At 39.6% G+C, this 17851-nt stretch overlaps 1 protein-coding gene across 2 annotated transcripts in view; it reads right to left on the bottom strand.

Moving 5' to 3' along the window:
• Positions 1-17851, bottom strand: part of Mthfd1 (methylenetetrahydrofolate dehydrogenase, cyclohydrolase and formyltetrahydrofolate synthetase 1) — a 68108-nt gene that overhangs the window by 34575 nt on the left and 15682 nt on the right. For both annotated transcript variants that reach the window (XM_076850377.2, XM_076850378.2), the window contains exons 2-8: positions 17093-17177; positions 7902-7961; positions 7445-7498; positions 4905-5041; positions 4659-4759; positions 2603-2739; positions 1094-1205 (exon numbers count right to left, since the gene is read on the bottom strand). In XM_076850377.2, the coding sequence (XP_076706492.1) occupies positions 1094-1205; positions 2603-2739; positions 4659-4759; positions 4905-5041; positions 7445-7498; positions 7902-7961; positions 17093-17177 (686 nt within the window). The remainder of the gene's footprint in view (positions 1-1093; positions 1206-2602; positions 2740-4658; positions 4760-4904; positions 5042-7444; positions 7499-7901; positions 7962-17092; positions 17178-17851) is intronic.

Here is a 17851-nt window from a genome sequence, read left to right on the forward strand (position 1 = left end):
GCCCAAACAACTTTGTAAAGCCCTTCCAGAGAACTTTTGATAGAATGTGTCTCTCTTCTGGACACTCACAGCACTTTGCAACAATTATACAATAGATCCACCTTACCTGTGGGGGATAGTTTCAAAACCCCATCTCCAGTTTCGCCTAAAACCATGGACAGTACCAAATCCTATATATACTATTTTTTTCCTAAACATCCAAATCTATGATAAAGCTTAATTTATAAATTAAACACAGCATGAGATTAACAACAACATTGGAATAGAATAGTTACAACACTACACTATAATAAAAGTTATGTGAATGTGGTTTCACTTTCTTTCAAAATACCTGATTATACTTTAACCTCTTCACTTATAGGAAGCACTCTACAGCTTCTCTTTCACATATCCAAATCGCCAGCATCACTACTCTTGCATTTTGTGGTTGTGATTAAGTGAAGTAAGGGTGAGCTGAACATCAACTCTACAACTCCATGACAGTTCATCTAACAATTGAGATGGCTACGAAGTGACTAACAGGCAGGTAGTATATTCAATGTGGACACGGAGAAGGAAGAGATGACTCATATCCCAGGTGGGATGAAACGGGACAGCACAAGAGGCTCACCAAATTACTCAGAACAGCACACAATGTAAAACTCATGAATTGCTTAATTCTGGAACTTTCCATGTAATATTTTCAGAATGAGGTTGAACATGGGTAACTGAAATCATGGAAAACAAAACTGTGGGTAAGAGTGGACTAACTGCGCTACATTTTAAACCCACCCATCACCTTTGTTAAAACAAACTGATCTCTACATGAAGACAAACAGCAGCGCCCTCCCAGCCCCTCTGCCACCCTCTCCCTGGATTATCAACGAGGATTATGTCACTACAATACAGCAGTGAAAGTTCCAGATTCTCACACCAGGTGGGCCTGCCCACAAGAGGCAACTATCTCACCTATTAACCACGTGCACCCTCAGGCAAGTCAGTCTCTCTAAACCTCAGTACTTCAAACATAAAATAAGGCTAAAGGTTCTCTCTCAGGTTTCCTGTCCTTCTGGGCCTTTCCCAGAAACCACCTTTCCTCCCCAGCAATACTCACCTGGGACATAATTGATTCCACAGTCAATGACAACTGCCCCAGGTTTGATCCACTCTCCTTTCACCATTTCAGGCTGACCAGTTGCGACCACCAGAATGTCACCTTTATTTACCTAAGGGAAGGGATTCAGTTTTCAGAAACTGAGTAATGACACACACTAAAAATTCTGAAAGTGGGGGCTGGGGATATAGCTCAGTTGGTAGAGTGCTTGCCTCGCATGCACAAGGCCCTGGGTTCAATCCCCAGCACCATGAAACAAACAAACAAATAAATAAATAAAGTTGTGTCCATCCACAACTAAAAAACTTTTTTAAAAAAATCTAGAAGTGGAAAGGACACCTTTGAGCTTTATACTATTTTTTTTTAATTTTTTTTTTTTAGTTTTGGCAGACACAACATCTTTATTTGTATGTGGTGCTGAGGATCGAACCCAGGCCGCACACATGCCAGGCGAGTGTGCTACCACGAGTCACATCCCAAGCCCCTATACTAATTATTTATTATCATCAGCTATTTCAGAATATCAGAGTAAGGCTTCCAATGGAAACCACATGCCTGTTTCTGATGGCCTTTCACATGCTATGCATTTCTACATTTGCCTAGAGCCCCCCTTGCATTGAACAAAATGGGGAAAAGCAATGAAACCTTTAGGGTGAAGGGGAGCCTGGACTCAGCCACAGACTCAGGACAACAACCCTGCATAATATAATGCCTGAAAACTGCATTCTCTCCTACAGAACCTTCCACAGAGCACTGCTTTAGGAAGATTAAAAGAGAAGATGTTAGGCCTCTCTTCTGCTCTCTCCCCATATCTTGCTAAGCTGTCCAAGCTGCCCTTGAACTTGCAATGCTCCTGCCTCAGCCTCTCAAGTAGCTGAGATTACAGGCATGCGCCAGCCACCAGGCCTGGCCATGCAAACATTTTTGAACTCAGGAATCTGATGTGAGGATCAAGAATCAGCAGCCATGGCTGGGCTGGCTGGCACACAGCCTGTAATCCTAGAGGCTTAGGAGGCTGAGGCAGGAGGATCATGAGTTCAAAGCCAGCCTTAGCAAAAGTGAGGTGCTAGTAACTCAGTAAGACCCTGTCTCTAAATAAAATACAAAATAGGGTTGCAGATATACTCAGTGATCAAGAGCCCCTGAGTTCAATCCCTGGTACCTCCCCCCAAAAAGAAGAAGCTGCCATGGGTGTCCGCTGCTCAAGCCTTTCTCTGAACAGTTCCTCTTCTGCAGTACACTCGGGATCTGGATACCAGAGGCAATCCCAGTGCCTACACTGCTAACCTCTGTTTGCCAAGAGGCAAATTACTGTCAAAATATACAGTCAAACAAAATCTTAATGTATAAACTTGGGCAAGTTTGTAATTTGAATTTGTTCCTTATCTTGTAAAATGAGAAAAGAAACATATTAACAACATTATGAGGTTAAACAAGACAGTGAGGGTGAAGTACACACATGCAGCACACACACACTGAACACCTCCTACTCTATCCCAGACCTCCTACCTCCTTGTCCAGATTGGCAGTCTTGGAGTGACAGGTGGTCACTGTGGCATTGTTCCACAGAAGCAAGTCATGCATTGGGGCACCAACTATTTTACTACGCCCGACCACCACCGCATGCCTTCCAGCAATCTGCACCCCTGAAAGAAAAGCCAGTGTGCGTCAGAGTTGGAACAAAGCAGCTGCCCTTCTTCACCTGCCACCTGAGTGGAAAAACAGAACAAGTGCACGAAAGCAGGTTCTTAGCATCGAACAGAAACCTTCCTAAAAACACTCCTTCTCTGGCAATGAGATTCTTAGCTCTAATGTTTCACATCCAGATTAGGAACTTGTATACTGTCCTTGTTGTGGTTTTGGAGAGCATCTTAGGCCAAGATCCATTTACTGAGTCATAGAGGAGTGGGAAGAAATCCTACACTCAAAAAGAAACCCTGAGATACAGCTAAACAACCATATGGAAAAAGTTATCAGATTAAATTACTTGGGAAAAATGGTTATAACTACTTGGGTGTATGGAATGGGGTAAAGAGAAGTGAAGGAAATTAGATTAGTTTTGGTGATTCTTTCCAGCTTTAAGTTTATTCATGCAGTTCCTTGTCAAAGTTTCTCATTTGACTTATAACCTGAACCACAGAGTCATTTGCAGGGAAGCGATAAAGGGGAAATTTTAATTATAGTAGAAAGCTTTCTTTTTGCTTACTAAGCGTCCATTCTTCTGGAAATATACTAACATCCTTTTCAGGACTGACTCCTACTATGCTCAACAGAGATGACTAGGGTGAGTACCCAGTAGTAGACGAGTGGCCCTATTTCATCCCCTGGCAAAATCCCATTACTATTATGCCCAAGGATGGACAAGGAACCTGAGAATGAGCTGCCCACATACACTAAAGCAAAGAGAATGTTTTTAGGACTCTGTCTAAGGCATAGGATCCAGTCATGGCTGAAGACTGTGGATCATTGCTTGAGGTAGTTTTGAGTTTAAACTATGCTTCATTTATAAAATCAATTTTATCAGAAAAAGATCAGATCTTATATAGTATTAACATCATGAATGTTCAAAAATAGACATCTAAGTCTAATATGTTTAAAAGGTTTATCTTGGTCAGGGTTGGGGATATAGCTCCGTGGTAGAACACTTGCCTAGCATGTATGAAGCCCTGGATTCAATCCCCAAAAGAGCTGGCTAGCTAAATACACGCAGACATACAAACATATAAAAGATACCTCACTATGCTTTTTAGGATTCAGCAAAAGACTTGAAGCTGACTTAGGGCAAATGGTAGCTTCATTATCACTAAGAGGAAGTAGAAAGCTTATAGCTGCTATATAGTTCATGGGATTTGCTTTTATCACATTGTAATAAGCATTTGCTCAGTATGCTGAAAAATATAAATTTAGTTGTAGGACTGAACTGTAATAGCTGTCCCAAGGCTTATGGCTTGATCTTTTCTTGTCAACCATACAGAATTTTCATTTATACTGGCCAAACTTTCCATATGAAACTTCTGGCCTACTTTTTTTTTAAACAGGACCCATTTCCTTGCAAAAAATAACCTCTGCTAAAAGTATTCATAATGAAATTAAAAATACCAAGGAACTAACTACGTAATAAGGAAATATGGCCAACTGTTCAAGATATCCATTTCCAGCCATCTGTCTAGTCTTGAAACCACTATCTGTGCCAGTTTCAGGGATGGGGACTTTTCACTTTGTACCCTTTCATACTCTCTGAATTCTTATCACCATACAGGATATTTTTTTCACAAAAATAAATTGCTTTCAACTCAAATAACTCTGAGTTCAAATCATGGTTCTGTTGTCTCTTAGGCAAAATACTCCATCTCCCTGAGCCTATTTTCTTAGCTACTGAATGTTAATAGCACCTACTTCACAGAGTTTTCAGGAAATTGTGACTTTAGGTAAAACCCCCTAGTAAACAGGCCTGCTGCCAATCAAATCCATCACTTAAGCCCACAGTGTGTGCCCTCCTCTGCACTCCACATGTCTACACAGGCACTCAGAGACATCGCCATCTTGTTATTTGTTTTGTTTTTACCTGTCTCTTTGATGAGTTCCAAGCATCCTTTAGGTGTACAAGGGATGAAACAGTCTTTGAGATCACCTCTAGCAAGTTTTCCAGCGCTGATGCTAGTCAATCTAAACAACAAAGTGATAAAAATGAGGGGGAAACAAAAATCATTAGGTGTCTATTCTTCAGAAACAAATATGACGTTTTCCCCAAACAGAGATGTATTATAAATGGAACCATCCAATGCAGTGTAGGAAGACAAGCCACACTCACCCATCTACATCCTTTTCAGGTACAATAGCATTGATAACTGCCTCAGTATTAATGGGATTCTCTGAATCTAAGGGTAGCTGTACTATGAAGCCATGTACAGTAGAGTCTTCATTCAAGGACGTGATGCTCTTTAACACCTAAAAGTAAGATCACATGTACATAGTACATGTACATAGAAGTCAAAAGCTGGGAGAAACATGTTTCAAGGGAAAAATCAAGTGGCCCCATTTTCCCAAAGAATTTAATTATAGTCTTCTCAGAATGTAACTCACCCTTGAATGCTGAGAGAAATTCTACTTTAACATAAAATGTATCTGCTATAGTTTAGACCTGAAATGTCCCCAAATGCCCATATGTTGAAAGCTTTGTTCACAGTCTGTGGCACTAAAGGAAAGAGGTGGGACATATGGAACAAATTGGGTCAATGGAGACATGCCCTTGATGAGAATAAGAGAATGCTGGCCTCTTCCTCTCTCTCTTTGCAGCCCCCAAGGGTTTAGCAGGCCTTCTCTCTACACCCCCTGCCATGACGTACTGTGCCACTGCAGGCCCAAAGCAATAGAGCCAAGTGACCATGGACTGAAATCTGAGTACTGTGAGCCAAAAATAAATCTTTCCTCCTTATAGATTGATTAGCTCATTTTACCACAGCAGCGGAAAAGCTGACTAACACAATTCCCCAGGTGTTTGCTAAGAAATCTTAACAAAAAAGCTGGGTACAATGGCACATGTCTGTAATCCCAGTGACTCAGGAGGATAATACAGAAGGATATCAAGTTTGAAGCCAGCCTGGGCTTTTCACAAAATAAAATACAAAGGGCTAGGGACACAGCTCAGTGGCAAAGCATCCCTGGGTTCAATTCCCAGCACACACATACACACAAAAAAATAAGAGCTTTAACAACTCACTACTGCAATAGCAAGGCCTATGTTATAACCATCAAAATCCAGATACAGAGAAGCCCTTTTTGCTTCTGCTGCTCCCATGGTGCATATTAAAAAACTTGTGGCAAAGTGGGGCAAAAAAGGAAGTAGATTTTGAGGTTTACCCTTAATTAAGCCCATCCTAGAGAAGATGGAATCACAGAAGCTGCCAGTTTCAAGCAGTCTCTCCAAGAGAAAATAAAAAATGGAAAAGCTGGGAATCTCAGCGGATGGGTTGCAACCCTCGAAAGGAAAAAAGGCAAGACCACCATAACAAGGTAACCTGTTCTGAAAGGTAGTTGAAGTATTTTACCAAAAAACATTGGCAACTGGTTGCATGCAGTTGCTAACAAAGCAGTTATAATTTGCATTATTCCCATACTGACTAAATGAAGAAGAGGAGGAAGATGAGGATTAAAATTTATTCATCTAGCATATGAGTTCTGGTACACATTTATAATCCCGGTGACTTGGGAGGCTGAAGCAGGAAGATCGCAATTTCAAGGCTAGCTTTAGCAATTTTAGTGAGGTTCTAAGCAGCTTAGTGAGACCTGTCTCAAAATTATCAAAAGTAATAATAATAATAATAAAGATTTGGGAACAACAACAACAGAGATACAGAGCAGCAATGTGCAATAATCCTTTCAGTGATGACAGGAATGTTCTGTAATTTGTATCTTATAACACAATGACATCTACTGAATACTTGAAATGTAGTTAGTGCAACTGAAGAATTGAATTTTTCATAATATTTCTTTTTAATTCAACTTAAAACAGCTTCCTAGGGTTAGAGGATACCATGTTGGACAGTACAGGCACAGAACATTTCCCCAGAAAGTTCTTTTTCCTTCCTACCCTTTATAGTTATCCCCCTACAAGTAGGCAACTACAGTTCTGATTCCATTTATTTATTTCTTATTTTTTTATATTTTTGCAGTGCTGAGGATTAAATGTAGGGCCTTACATATTTTAGACAAGTGCTCTAACACTGAGCCACATCCCTAGACCACAGTTTTTTTTCTTTTCCCTTTTCTCTCTTGAGACAGGGTTTCACTATGCTGCCCAGGCTGGTCTCAATCTTGTAGGTGCAAGAGCTCCTCTTGCCTTAGCCTCTGGAGTGATTTCGACTACAGGCATGCGCCACCACCCAGCCCACAGTTCTGACTTTAATCACCACTAATTTTTTTGCCCATTCTCGAACATCAATAAATAGAATATGGGACTGGGGATGTAGCACGGGGGTAGGACACTTGACTAGCATGAGCAAGACCACATTTCAATCCCCAGCTCTGCCAAAAGAAATAAACAAACAAACAAACAAATAATACATATTTGGTTTTTAAACGGAAGGTAATTACAGGTCAAGGATCAGTTTTAATGAACACGATAGGTGATCTAAAGCAAATGGAACTGCAATCAGCTTTGAGTACCAAATATTCATACCATAGGATGCACTATTTCCTCTGTGGGTATTTCTAAGGATTTTCTGGAGGAGAAGTCAATAAAGAGAGATCTACCTGGGGATCTTATGTATCTCAGTCCTTAAAATGCTACTAACAAAAGCCAGAGAAGAAAGCACTCTAGCTGCCTCTTCACAATCAGTCCCTAAGGCTCACCTCAGATTCTGTAGCCGTTCTTGGTAATTTAATGTGAATGGCTTTGATCCCAATCTGTAAAAATGAACATTGAAAACAGGTAAATGCCAAGAGAAATTAAGATATGGGCCTGCTTCTTTTAAGGATATGACTAAAATAAACCAGGTTGTTAGTCATGATTTCGCCCTCATGTTCTGAAGACTTAGTCCCTCATTCCAACCGCTCATTATTTACTTTTTCACTGTCACCACATATCATATCCATTATTCCTGCTCTTTGGGAAGAAGAAAATCATGGATGAGAAAGCATTCAAGGGCAAACCAGAGGCTGCCACACTGTCACCCATTTCTGACTTGCAAAATAAATACTCTAATGTTTGCTGGTGGCAGTAAAAGTCCTATGGGAAGGGCAAAGGGTAACTGGCAGGACCTGGAATGAGGGTGGGGGAGGGTGACAGCACCATTTCTCTAGGCTTTACCTCCTCAGCAGCCTTCAGCTTCACGTTTATATAAAGATTGGAATCATCTCTGTCGCCAACCTAGAATAATAAATACATGCAAATCAGACAATTAGGGAAAGGCAAAGTGTACAGAAAAGCTTCTACAATTTTAGTTATGATAAAAGGAACGTTCGAGCATGTCTCTCTTGTTGGAGAGAACTTTTATAGGAGAAAAAGGAGGCTGTCAGGACAGGATGGGGACATGAACGCTGGTGGCATCATTATATCTGCCCCCACTCCCCAAACAAGGTTCACCCGACTCTCACCAAAAAGGCCAAACTAAAAGAAAATGTCAAGCTGGGAGAGGTGGCTGGTGCCTATAGTCTCAGTTACCCAGGAGGAGGGAGAACCGCTTGAGCCTAGTTCAAAGCAGCCTAGGCCAATATGGGGGGAGACCCTATTCCAAAAGAAAAAGTAGGGGCTACTTGCATCTGTATTAGAAATGAAGCCCTAAGCAAGGGGGCTACAGAGTTACCAGAAACATGAAATTTCTGCTGACATACCAGAATAAGGCATGGAGGGCTATGAAATTATTGTCAGGCAAAAAAGACACCCGAAAGGCAGAGTACCCTGCCTTCCCCCACACGCAGGCCAGTGGAAAGCTCTGGTGCCCAGCCACACAAAGAGCAACCAGGAAGAGGACCTTGTTCACAGTACAGACAGCCAAGTCAGGCAGAGGGCAGTCTGCCACCCTCACAGCGAGGAAAGTCGGTGCAGGAGCCAACCCCTTCGGGTCACTCTGCTGTGGCTCCCTGCGTTCCCTCCATTTTCTTAATTATGAACATATTGAAAGTTTTCCATTATAAGCATTTATCTGTAAAATTTAATTTTCCAAATATTTTTCTACACTCTAGTAGTCAACCTTTCTCTCTTTTGAGGTTAAAAAAAAAAACCACTAGAAGTATGGTTTCTCCCCAAACTGCAGAGGGAAAAGCAGGTGCCTTGATTCCAAAGATGACTAGAGCCCTGCTCCTCTGAACAGGACCACAGAACCTGTGCAACTGTACTGCCAGACTCTGCCACACAGATGCTGCCCTTGCACATCAGAACATGGCCTGAATCCTGACTTCAGACATCCCTTCCATACATAGTTCTAAGTTTTCTATAAAGTTAATTTGAGTTTTGAAAGAATCAGAAGAGTCCTGTTAGGGGAAATTGGTTTGGGGGGATTTGTCTGTTTTTTTGCAGGGCTGGGGACTGAACCCAGAGCCTTGTATATTATAAGCAAGTGCTCTACCACCAAGCTACATTCAGTGTACCTACCAGTCCTTTTTAAACTACTTCTCTACTTCAGAGTTTCTCTTCATTTATCTCTCAAGCAGCTGAAATACTACCATAAGTCATGATTCCAGGAAAGGTATGCAGGCATTTTTCTGAGTCTATATATACCTGAAAATATTTTTTGCTGTCCTTTGTATTTGAAGAACCTTGGCTAAATTTGGAATCACAGTGTGTTCCAGAAGAAACTAGTTCTAGTATATGAGGACTGACCCCAAAGTACTGTAAAACTAAAGAATAAGAGGCAGACAGATCCAGTATTGCAGAATGCAATTTATTTGGGGACTTAGTGACAGAAGTGTGTCTTGGATGGCAACACAACCAATTAGATCCCACAGTTTGGGTCAAGAAGAGAGGCATATCTAGGTTAGGACAATGACTTTATCCCATCTGGAATGTACCTGGTTTATCTTATGCTAACATCAAAAGAGTCCGATGAGCCCCTGGGGCAAGGTGCCAGCTGGAAAGCTCCACATAACACTCTAATGATTTTATCTATTTGTAGCTTGCTGGAAAACTATATAGGAACAACTGGCTAGGGTTATTCTGGGGCAATCATTCAAGAATGGCTACAGTCATGTCAAGTTGAATCCGTGTAGTGTGTTCCTTCAGAGATGTTGTCTTTGGCATCTACAGAAGACAAATCTATTTTCTTTTTTGTTTAGTCCAGGGATTGAACCAGGGGCACTCAACCACTAAGCCACATCCCATCCCTTTTTTATATTTTATTTAGAGAAGGGTCTCACTTGAGTTGCTTAGGGCCTCCCTAAATTGCTGCAGCTGGCTTTGAACTTGTGATCCTCCTGCCTCAGCCTCCTGAGCTGCTGGGATTACAGGTATGCAACACTGTGCCCAGCCAGAAGACAAGTCTAAAGTCTTTATACATTAACTATTTTATATATTAACTATTTTCTGCCTTAATATTTACGAAGGAATTTTTCTAAAACTCAAAAAACTGCCCCTAGTTGCAAAGAAGCCTTAGTCATGAGTTTATGCCCACATTTTAATATAATCCAAATGTAAAGGAAGAGGTATCTAAGGTATCAATTCAAAGATTACTCTCAGTATATGCATTTTATTTTATTCTTCTGTTGCTCGGGATTGAACCCAGGGCCTCACACACATGCTAGGCAAGCACTCTACCACTGAACTATACCTCCAGTTTTAGGCATTTTATATGGAAAAATAGTTACACAATCATTGATGGACTAGGTGCAAGAATATTTAGTTAAAGAACATTAGATTCTTGACTGGCAGTCAAGTGGGTGGGTGGAAGACTGGTGTCTCAGAACAAAATCTTAATCCCATTAGTTTATCAAGAACAGTGCTTCAGCATTTTATCAGGAATGCTAATCTCTTCCTTCAAAGTAGCTATGCATTATATCATCCCCCCACAAAAAAACAGCCCTATTCCAGAACAGGATATCTTTCTTTCTTTTCTTTTTTTTTTAACAAAAGGAGTTTGCAAAGGACCAGATAGGGTATATTTCAGGCTTTATGGGGCACATACCCTGTCACAGCTGCTGCTACTTCTTTTTTAACTGGTTACAATCTGGGCAATGTTTAGACATGGGCCACAGTTTACCAATCCCTATTTTTATACCAGAAAATATCTTGGGTATTGGTCTACTCATTGATTAAAAAAAAAATTTAGTTATACATGAATACAATATCTTTGTTTTGTTTATTTATTTTTATGTGATGTTGAGGATCAAACTCAGTGCCTCACACGTGCAAGGCAAATGCTCTGTCACTGAGCCACAACCCTAGCCCCTACTCATTAATTTTTATTTCTGTCTTAGGAACTTTTTAAAGATACTCAGGTCAGTCAAATTTATTACTTTTTCTTTTTCTTGCTTTTTTTTTTTTTTTTTTTTTTGGTCCACATATTTTGTGGAAACTGAGTGAATTACTATATATAAAGCACTCAAAATAAATTCTGATAGGAAGCAAGTACTAGATATTATGTTATTAATAATTAAGATTGCCAGGTGTGGTGGCACATGCCTATAATCCCAACAGCTCGGGAGGCCGAGACAGGAGGATCGCAAGTTCAAAGCCAGCCTCAGCAAAAGTGAGATACTAAGCAACTCAGTAAGATCCCCATCTCTAAATAAATACAAAACAGGGCTGGGGATGTGGCTTAGTGGTCGAGTGCTCCTGAGTTCAATCCCTAGTACCAAAAAGAAACAAACAAATATATTTTATGTACTAAAGAATAGAAAGACCTACAACCTTATTTGTATTTCATAAACATTCAAGTTTGTTTTATTTTTTTTTGGGGGGGGGGGTGCTAGGAATTGAACCACTGAGCTATATCCTCAGCCCTTCTTATTTTTTATTTTATATAGGATCTCACTAAATTGTAGAGGCTGGCCTTGAACTTGGGTTCCTTCCTAAGTCACTGGGATTACAGGCAGATCATTAAACTGTAGTAGACACTGGATGATATGTAATTAGTACTGTCATCTCTAGATGTAGTTGGACAGTTGTGATCAAATATGCATTTTAACAAGCACTGCTGCTGTAGTCAAGAGGACAGAGAGGAGGAGTTTACATCAGAAGCTTAGAAGCAGTGAGTGCTGACTGTAATGGCTCATGGGCAGGAGCAGCAAGAATCAAGAGGAGGGTGCAGACTCCCAGAGTTTAAGAGTCAGAATCACAGGGAGTGGGGCAGAGAGACGCTCTAAGAGAGGACCTCAGGCATCTGGCATGGTCATATAGGAAGATGGTGGTGTTAGCAATGCTAGAATTGTGAAAATGAGAGATGTGATTGGAATAGATTACGTAAGCCTTGAAAGTGTCGACTCAGTGCTAAAGTACAAGACTGAAATATCCTACCACTGTTTTATCAGCAAGGACATGGAGACAAGCTGTAGAACAGTATTTATATAATAAAAACTCTTGTAATCAATGCATTTAAAGTCAATTCTGGAAGTAGATTTTTAAAAAGGGGGAAAAAAAGTTGCTAAGAAAAGGCTTTGTCAAAGTAGAAAATTTCAATAGTTTAAAGATCTTAATTGGTTATTTGCAATTCTGGAATTGGGCAATAAAATAGCATCAGTGTTCCAATGAGCTGAGCAGAGGAGGCTGGTTTTATAAACAGAAACGAGCTCAAAAGGAGCAGAAACAAAAAAACAAAAAGGCCTAGGGATGTATCTCAGTGGTAGAGCACTTGCCTAGCATGCACTAGGTTATGAGTTTGATCCCCAGCACCACTAAACAAACAAATAAAATGTGTGTATGTGTGTGTGTGTGTGTGTGTGTGTGTGTGTGTCTGTATGATTTCAAAATGACTTTCCTTGTAGACTAGGAAAGGGAGTTAGAATGACAGAAATGTAGCTGATTGGTTAATTAACAGCTGGCAAAAGTATTAAGGCAGAGGTAACTGCAATATTAATCGAAATTGGCCTCTCTGGGAAAGGTCATTACTATCTCTCTAGTCCTAAATTCTCAGAAGATCAGATAAACATCTTAGTTTCAGCTTGGTAGCAGGGAACATCAGCATTAGTGATTTCATTTTGATTTTTAGATTTAACTGATGGGGCCTAGTGCAGGATCTTAGCCCAGATAAAGACCTACTATAATTTTTATTTAACGGTTTACAGAAACAGATTTGGCTTTTGTTTGGGTGGTTGTTTTTCCAGTGCTGGAGGCAGAACCCAGGATCTTACACGTGCCAGGCAAGCACTCTACCACTGAGCTATACCCTCAGTCCAGAAACAGATTTCTCACCTATGACATTTACTTTCTTTCTACAACAAACAATAATAAGCCAAGAAATAACCAGTCCCCAAATGTACCAAGTATACACCCACAACCTATTACTTTCTTAGTAATTTGCAAAAAGAAAAAAAAAGAAAAACTCACCATAGCAGAGAACACACCACATACTGAGTGGCAGGCCCTCTGTGCCTTTTCCCTCACCTAAGGCCTGTGAGATACACAGTAATGGGAGGGGAATTTGAGTAGCATTCACGCTGAAATTCTTAACAAACAAGGAAGGGAAACTTAGCAAGGGGTTAGATGATGTATGTGGAGACATACAAATAGAGAGAACATGAGGCAGGAAGCTGGTGTTTTAAGGGAGTTTCAAAGGAAAACTGTGAGATCCTGTCATCCAAATCGAATCTTCAACAGTCAATTATACCTTTGCCCATACAAATATTTATAAATGCTTCCCTTCTGCATGCAATCAAACTCAGGGAAGAAACTCCAGTTAGAGACCTAAATTTGGAAGTATTCCCTCATGAAACTATGGGATTGGGTAAGGTCACTTAGGGAAAAATTAAGATGGAGAAGGGATATGAGAGCTGAACCCTAAGTCATTCATATGGTTTAGGTATCAGGAGAAGACAAACAACAGCAAAGGAGGCTAGAGAAGGAAGGGAAACAAGGGATGTTCTCTCCAGGAACGATGAGTCTGGATCTCAGAAGGGATCCAGAGTTCACAGTTACTGAACCACCTAGGGCAATAGTTCTCAAAGTGTATCCTGCACACTCTTGAGGGATCCCAATACCTTTTCAAAGATCTGTGACTTTGGGGGGAACATCTATACCATTCCCCATAATGCCTGAACTAATTTACATTCTCTCTGTCAGGCATGAGAATTCCCTTTTCTCTACATCCTCACCAGCACTTGTTTTGTTTTTGATAATAAACAATGATCTAGCTACCCCACTTCTGGGTATATATCCAAAGGAAATGAAATCATCATACCAAAAAGATACCTGTTTATTAGCACACTATTCATACCAGCTAAGATGGGGAATCAAGCTGGGCACACTGCTACACACCTGAAATACCAGTAACTCAGGAGGCTGAGGTGGGAGGACTCCAAGTCTGAGACCAGCCTCAGCAATGTATCAAGAACCTGTCTCAAAATTTAAAAAAATAAATAAAAAGGACTGGGGATGTAGCTCAGGGGTAAAGCTCCCTTGGATTCAGCCAGTACCAAAAAATAAATAAAATAATTAAAAGAGCTGGAGTTGTAGTTCAGTGTTAGAGTATCTTTAGGATCAATCTCCAACACAGTTTAAAAAAAGATATGGAATTGGTTTAGGTGTCTATCAACAGATGAGTAGATAAAGAAAATGTGATAAATATATATGCACAATGGATTTTGTTCAAAAATAAAGAATGAAATCTGTCATTAAATAGTAAAATGGATAGTACTGAAGGACATTATATTAAGTGAAACAAGCCAGACACAGAAAGACAAGTACTGCAAGTTCTCTCCCAAATGTGGAAGCTAAACAAAGTTGATCTGAGTTCTAGAAGTTTGGAAGGGTGTGGGAGTGGATGGATAAAGGGAGATTGAATTTGATTATGCATGTGCTAAAATATTACACTAAATCCCACTAATAGGTACAATTAATACAGGATGATTAAAACTAAAATAAAATAACTTAAAGGAGAAAAATTACCATTAAATGAAGATAAATCTGAGGGCCAAATTATTTTCATAATAGAATTTGTATCTAAATAACATTCCATCTAAGTAAAAAATGGAGAGAGATTCTCCAAAGATAATAAATTTATTCCAGAATGAGTATTGCAATAGAAATACACCTGCCACAGCAAACTATGTGCATATTCAGAGAAGTAAAGGCAAACAAGGGTTTTTAAAGGCAAACTTAGTGTTCCATTAGTTGTTTTGAAACAATAACCCTTGGCCACAAGGATCAATAACAAAAGTGGCATCTAATGTTGGGTAGGCAGTTGCTGGGTAGATAAACTTGCAGAAGTATTTTCTGGGTGAGGCTGTAGTACTTTGGCTTTGTGCAAGTCTGTGCTTTGGGCAGTCTTTGGTGATAGATAGTTGGTTTTTTTTTTTTTTTTTTTTTTTTTTGAGACAGTGTCTAGCTAAGTTGCTGAGGCTGGCCTTGAACTTATGATACCCCTGCCTCAACCCCCTGAGTTGCAAGGATTAAGGCATGCACCACCACTCCCAGTTGATGATAGTTCTTATCAGGCAATTAAGCATGAGAACTCTCCCTTCATGGCCTTTTCTGGCTTCATTCGTCAAGATTTGACACAGTGACTCCATTTATATTCTGACAACTTCACATACTACTATGTTGTTTGCTGTTTCATTGTGTTAACTTTTATACTGATAGCACAAAAATAATGCTAGATAAGACTGTTGGTGATAGCACAAAATGAGACAAGGGTACCAAACCATACTCTGGTTGCTAAGGTATCTTTCACTGACACATAAATCTTAGTAAAAACAGATAACAGTTTCACTTATGAATGCTCTTGAAGTAATACAAATTACTGATTTTATTAAACCTCAACTCTTGAATACATGCCTTTTTATTATTCTGTGTAAAGAATCAAAAGCATTCATAAAGCACTTCTGCTGCCCAGGGAAGTACAGTGGCTGTCAGTAGGAAAAGCACTTGGGCTTTTGTGCCTTGGCAGCTGAACAAGGTGCATTTTGCTATAGAACACCACCGTTTTTTTGCTTTTAATTAAAAAAAAGATTTTTTTCTTTTAGTTGTTGATGGACCTTTAATTAATTAATTAATTTATTTATTTATTTATATGTGGTGCTGAGAATTGAACCCAGTGCCTCACACATGCTAGGCAAGCTCTCTACCACTGAGCCCCAGCCCCAGTCCCTGGAACACCATGTTTACTTATAAGAATAGTTGGAAAAACATGATTGTCAAATATTTTATCAAAACTGAATAAAGCAAGTAAGAACTTCAAGGAGAACAACAAATTGCCAATGATAACACTTCTAGGCTAGGGGTTCAGCTTGGTGGTAGAGATATGCTGAGCAGGCACAAGGTCCTGGGTTCAACTTCCAGCCCCCACCCCCCCAAAAAAAAAAAATCAAGCAAAGATTAGAACTTAATCAACCTTTGTGAATTTGACAGCTTTTTAATACTTAAAGACTTTTCTGATGAGCTTGCTGGTGATACCATTTTTTTTTAAAATATTGAATAATGAAGAATGTTAGCATTTAGAAAATCTGCCTAATTCAGGGAACCATTGTTTTCCAAATGAGGAATGAAGGATGTTACAAAACCAGTCATGGGTCAATATCCATTCCTGTTTTGTAACATTTTCATGCTTTGTTACTTTGAAGTAAAAAAGCATGAAAATAGGAAAAGAAGTTACAAAACATGAATGTTCACTGAGAGACTTTCAAATTCCACATGGAGACTAACCTTTGAAAACTTCACTCAGTGAATCCTGGTACAGTATCAAAGAAAAATATCTACAATTATCTGGACAACTATATTAAAAAAAAAAAAAATCTTCCCTTCAACAGCTACACATCTGAATGAGGCCAGATTCTCTTCCTACATTTCAACCAGACCAGCACTCAGCAAGAGACTGGATGCAGACGCGGTTGGGAATCCCCCCTCTTCAACTCTACCACATCTTTACATTAGACAGTAGAGCTCTAGGAAGCATGTAAAATAATGCCCTTCTTCTCATTAAATTCTATTATCAAAAAGGTTTTTTTTCCATTTATTTTACAGAATAATAACTTCCTATTGGAATTTTAACATGAACGAATATTTTTAAAACGTAGTTTTCATTTCCAATACAGTAAATACGAATAGGTAAGACCATATAAATAAAAGCTCCTTGGGGTCTTCAATTTTGAAGCGCATAAAGGGTTCTATGAAGATCAAAGGTTAAGAGACATTGGTCTGGGGAAAAGGCATCCAGAGAGAGGGGCAGGGGACAGCTTAAACCAGCACATGGAATTTGAGGAAAAAAAGGAGTTGTCTGCTAAGAGAAACTGTAAAGGCATGGGGTTTCATAAAAGCCAATAAAGAAAAAAAATGGAGGAAGAAGTCAGCTTTTGCCTGAATTGCTACCATGTGTCTTCAGGGAGGTCATTAGAGGAAATATACTATGATAATACCTGTAAAATTGCCAGGCCTGGGGTGAAGTCAGGTACTTGCTCCTTCATCTGAATGACTTGGTTCTTCAATCTCTCCCTTATTTGCCTAGAGAAAAAAGAAAGGTTGAAGATAACACTTCATGTTTCAAGCATAAATAAGTGACATGGATTATTAGATGTATTTCTCTTAAATTAAAAATACTTTCACTAAATGAATCTAGGATATAATGTACGATGATCACCTCATCAATTTTCTAAATTTTAAGTTGATATGGATCCTTTCTAACATCCATTGATGATGACTAGGCTGGGGGTGTGAGGACAGTCAATTTAAAATGTATTAAGTAGGGCCAGCCATCATGATACGTGTCTGCAATCCCAGCTACTCAGGCCTCTGAGATAGGAAAATCATGAGTTCCAGGTCAGTGTGGGTATCTGTCTCAAAATAAATAAGTACCCTGTCTCAAAATAAATAAATCAGGCTGGGTTATAGCTCAGTGGTAGAGCACTTGCCTACCATGCACAAAGTCCTGGGTTCAATCCCTATCAACCCTCCAAATAAAATAAAATATATTAATTGATGGCATTCTAAATAATATAGTGAATAAGTAAAAATCTGAACAAAATTTCTAGAAGGTGCTGGTTCTAATCTTTTTCAGCCTTTCCACTCACCAGATGCTGTCATGAAAAACTTTTACAGGGAAGAACTCAAGCTCACACCTTTTGCTCAACCTACCATAGTAAGAAGACCACAGAGTGTCCACATAAGGCTCAATAACA

The sequence above is a fragment of the Callospermophilus lateralis genome, chromosome 3, assembly GCF_048772815.1.
Source record: "Callospermophilus lateralis isolate mCalLat2 chromosome 3, mCalLat2.hap1, whole genome shotgun sequence".
NCBI classification, from domain to species: domain Eukaryota; kingdom Metazoa; phylum Chordata; class Mammalia; order Rodentia; family Sciuridae; genus Callospermophilus; species Callospermophilus lateralis.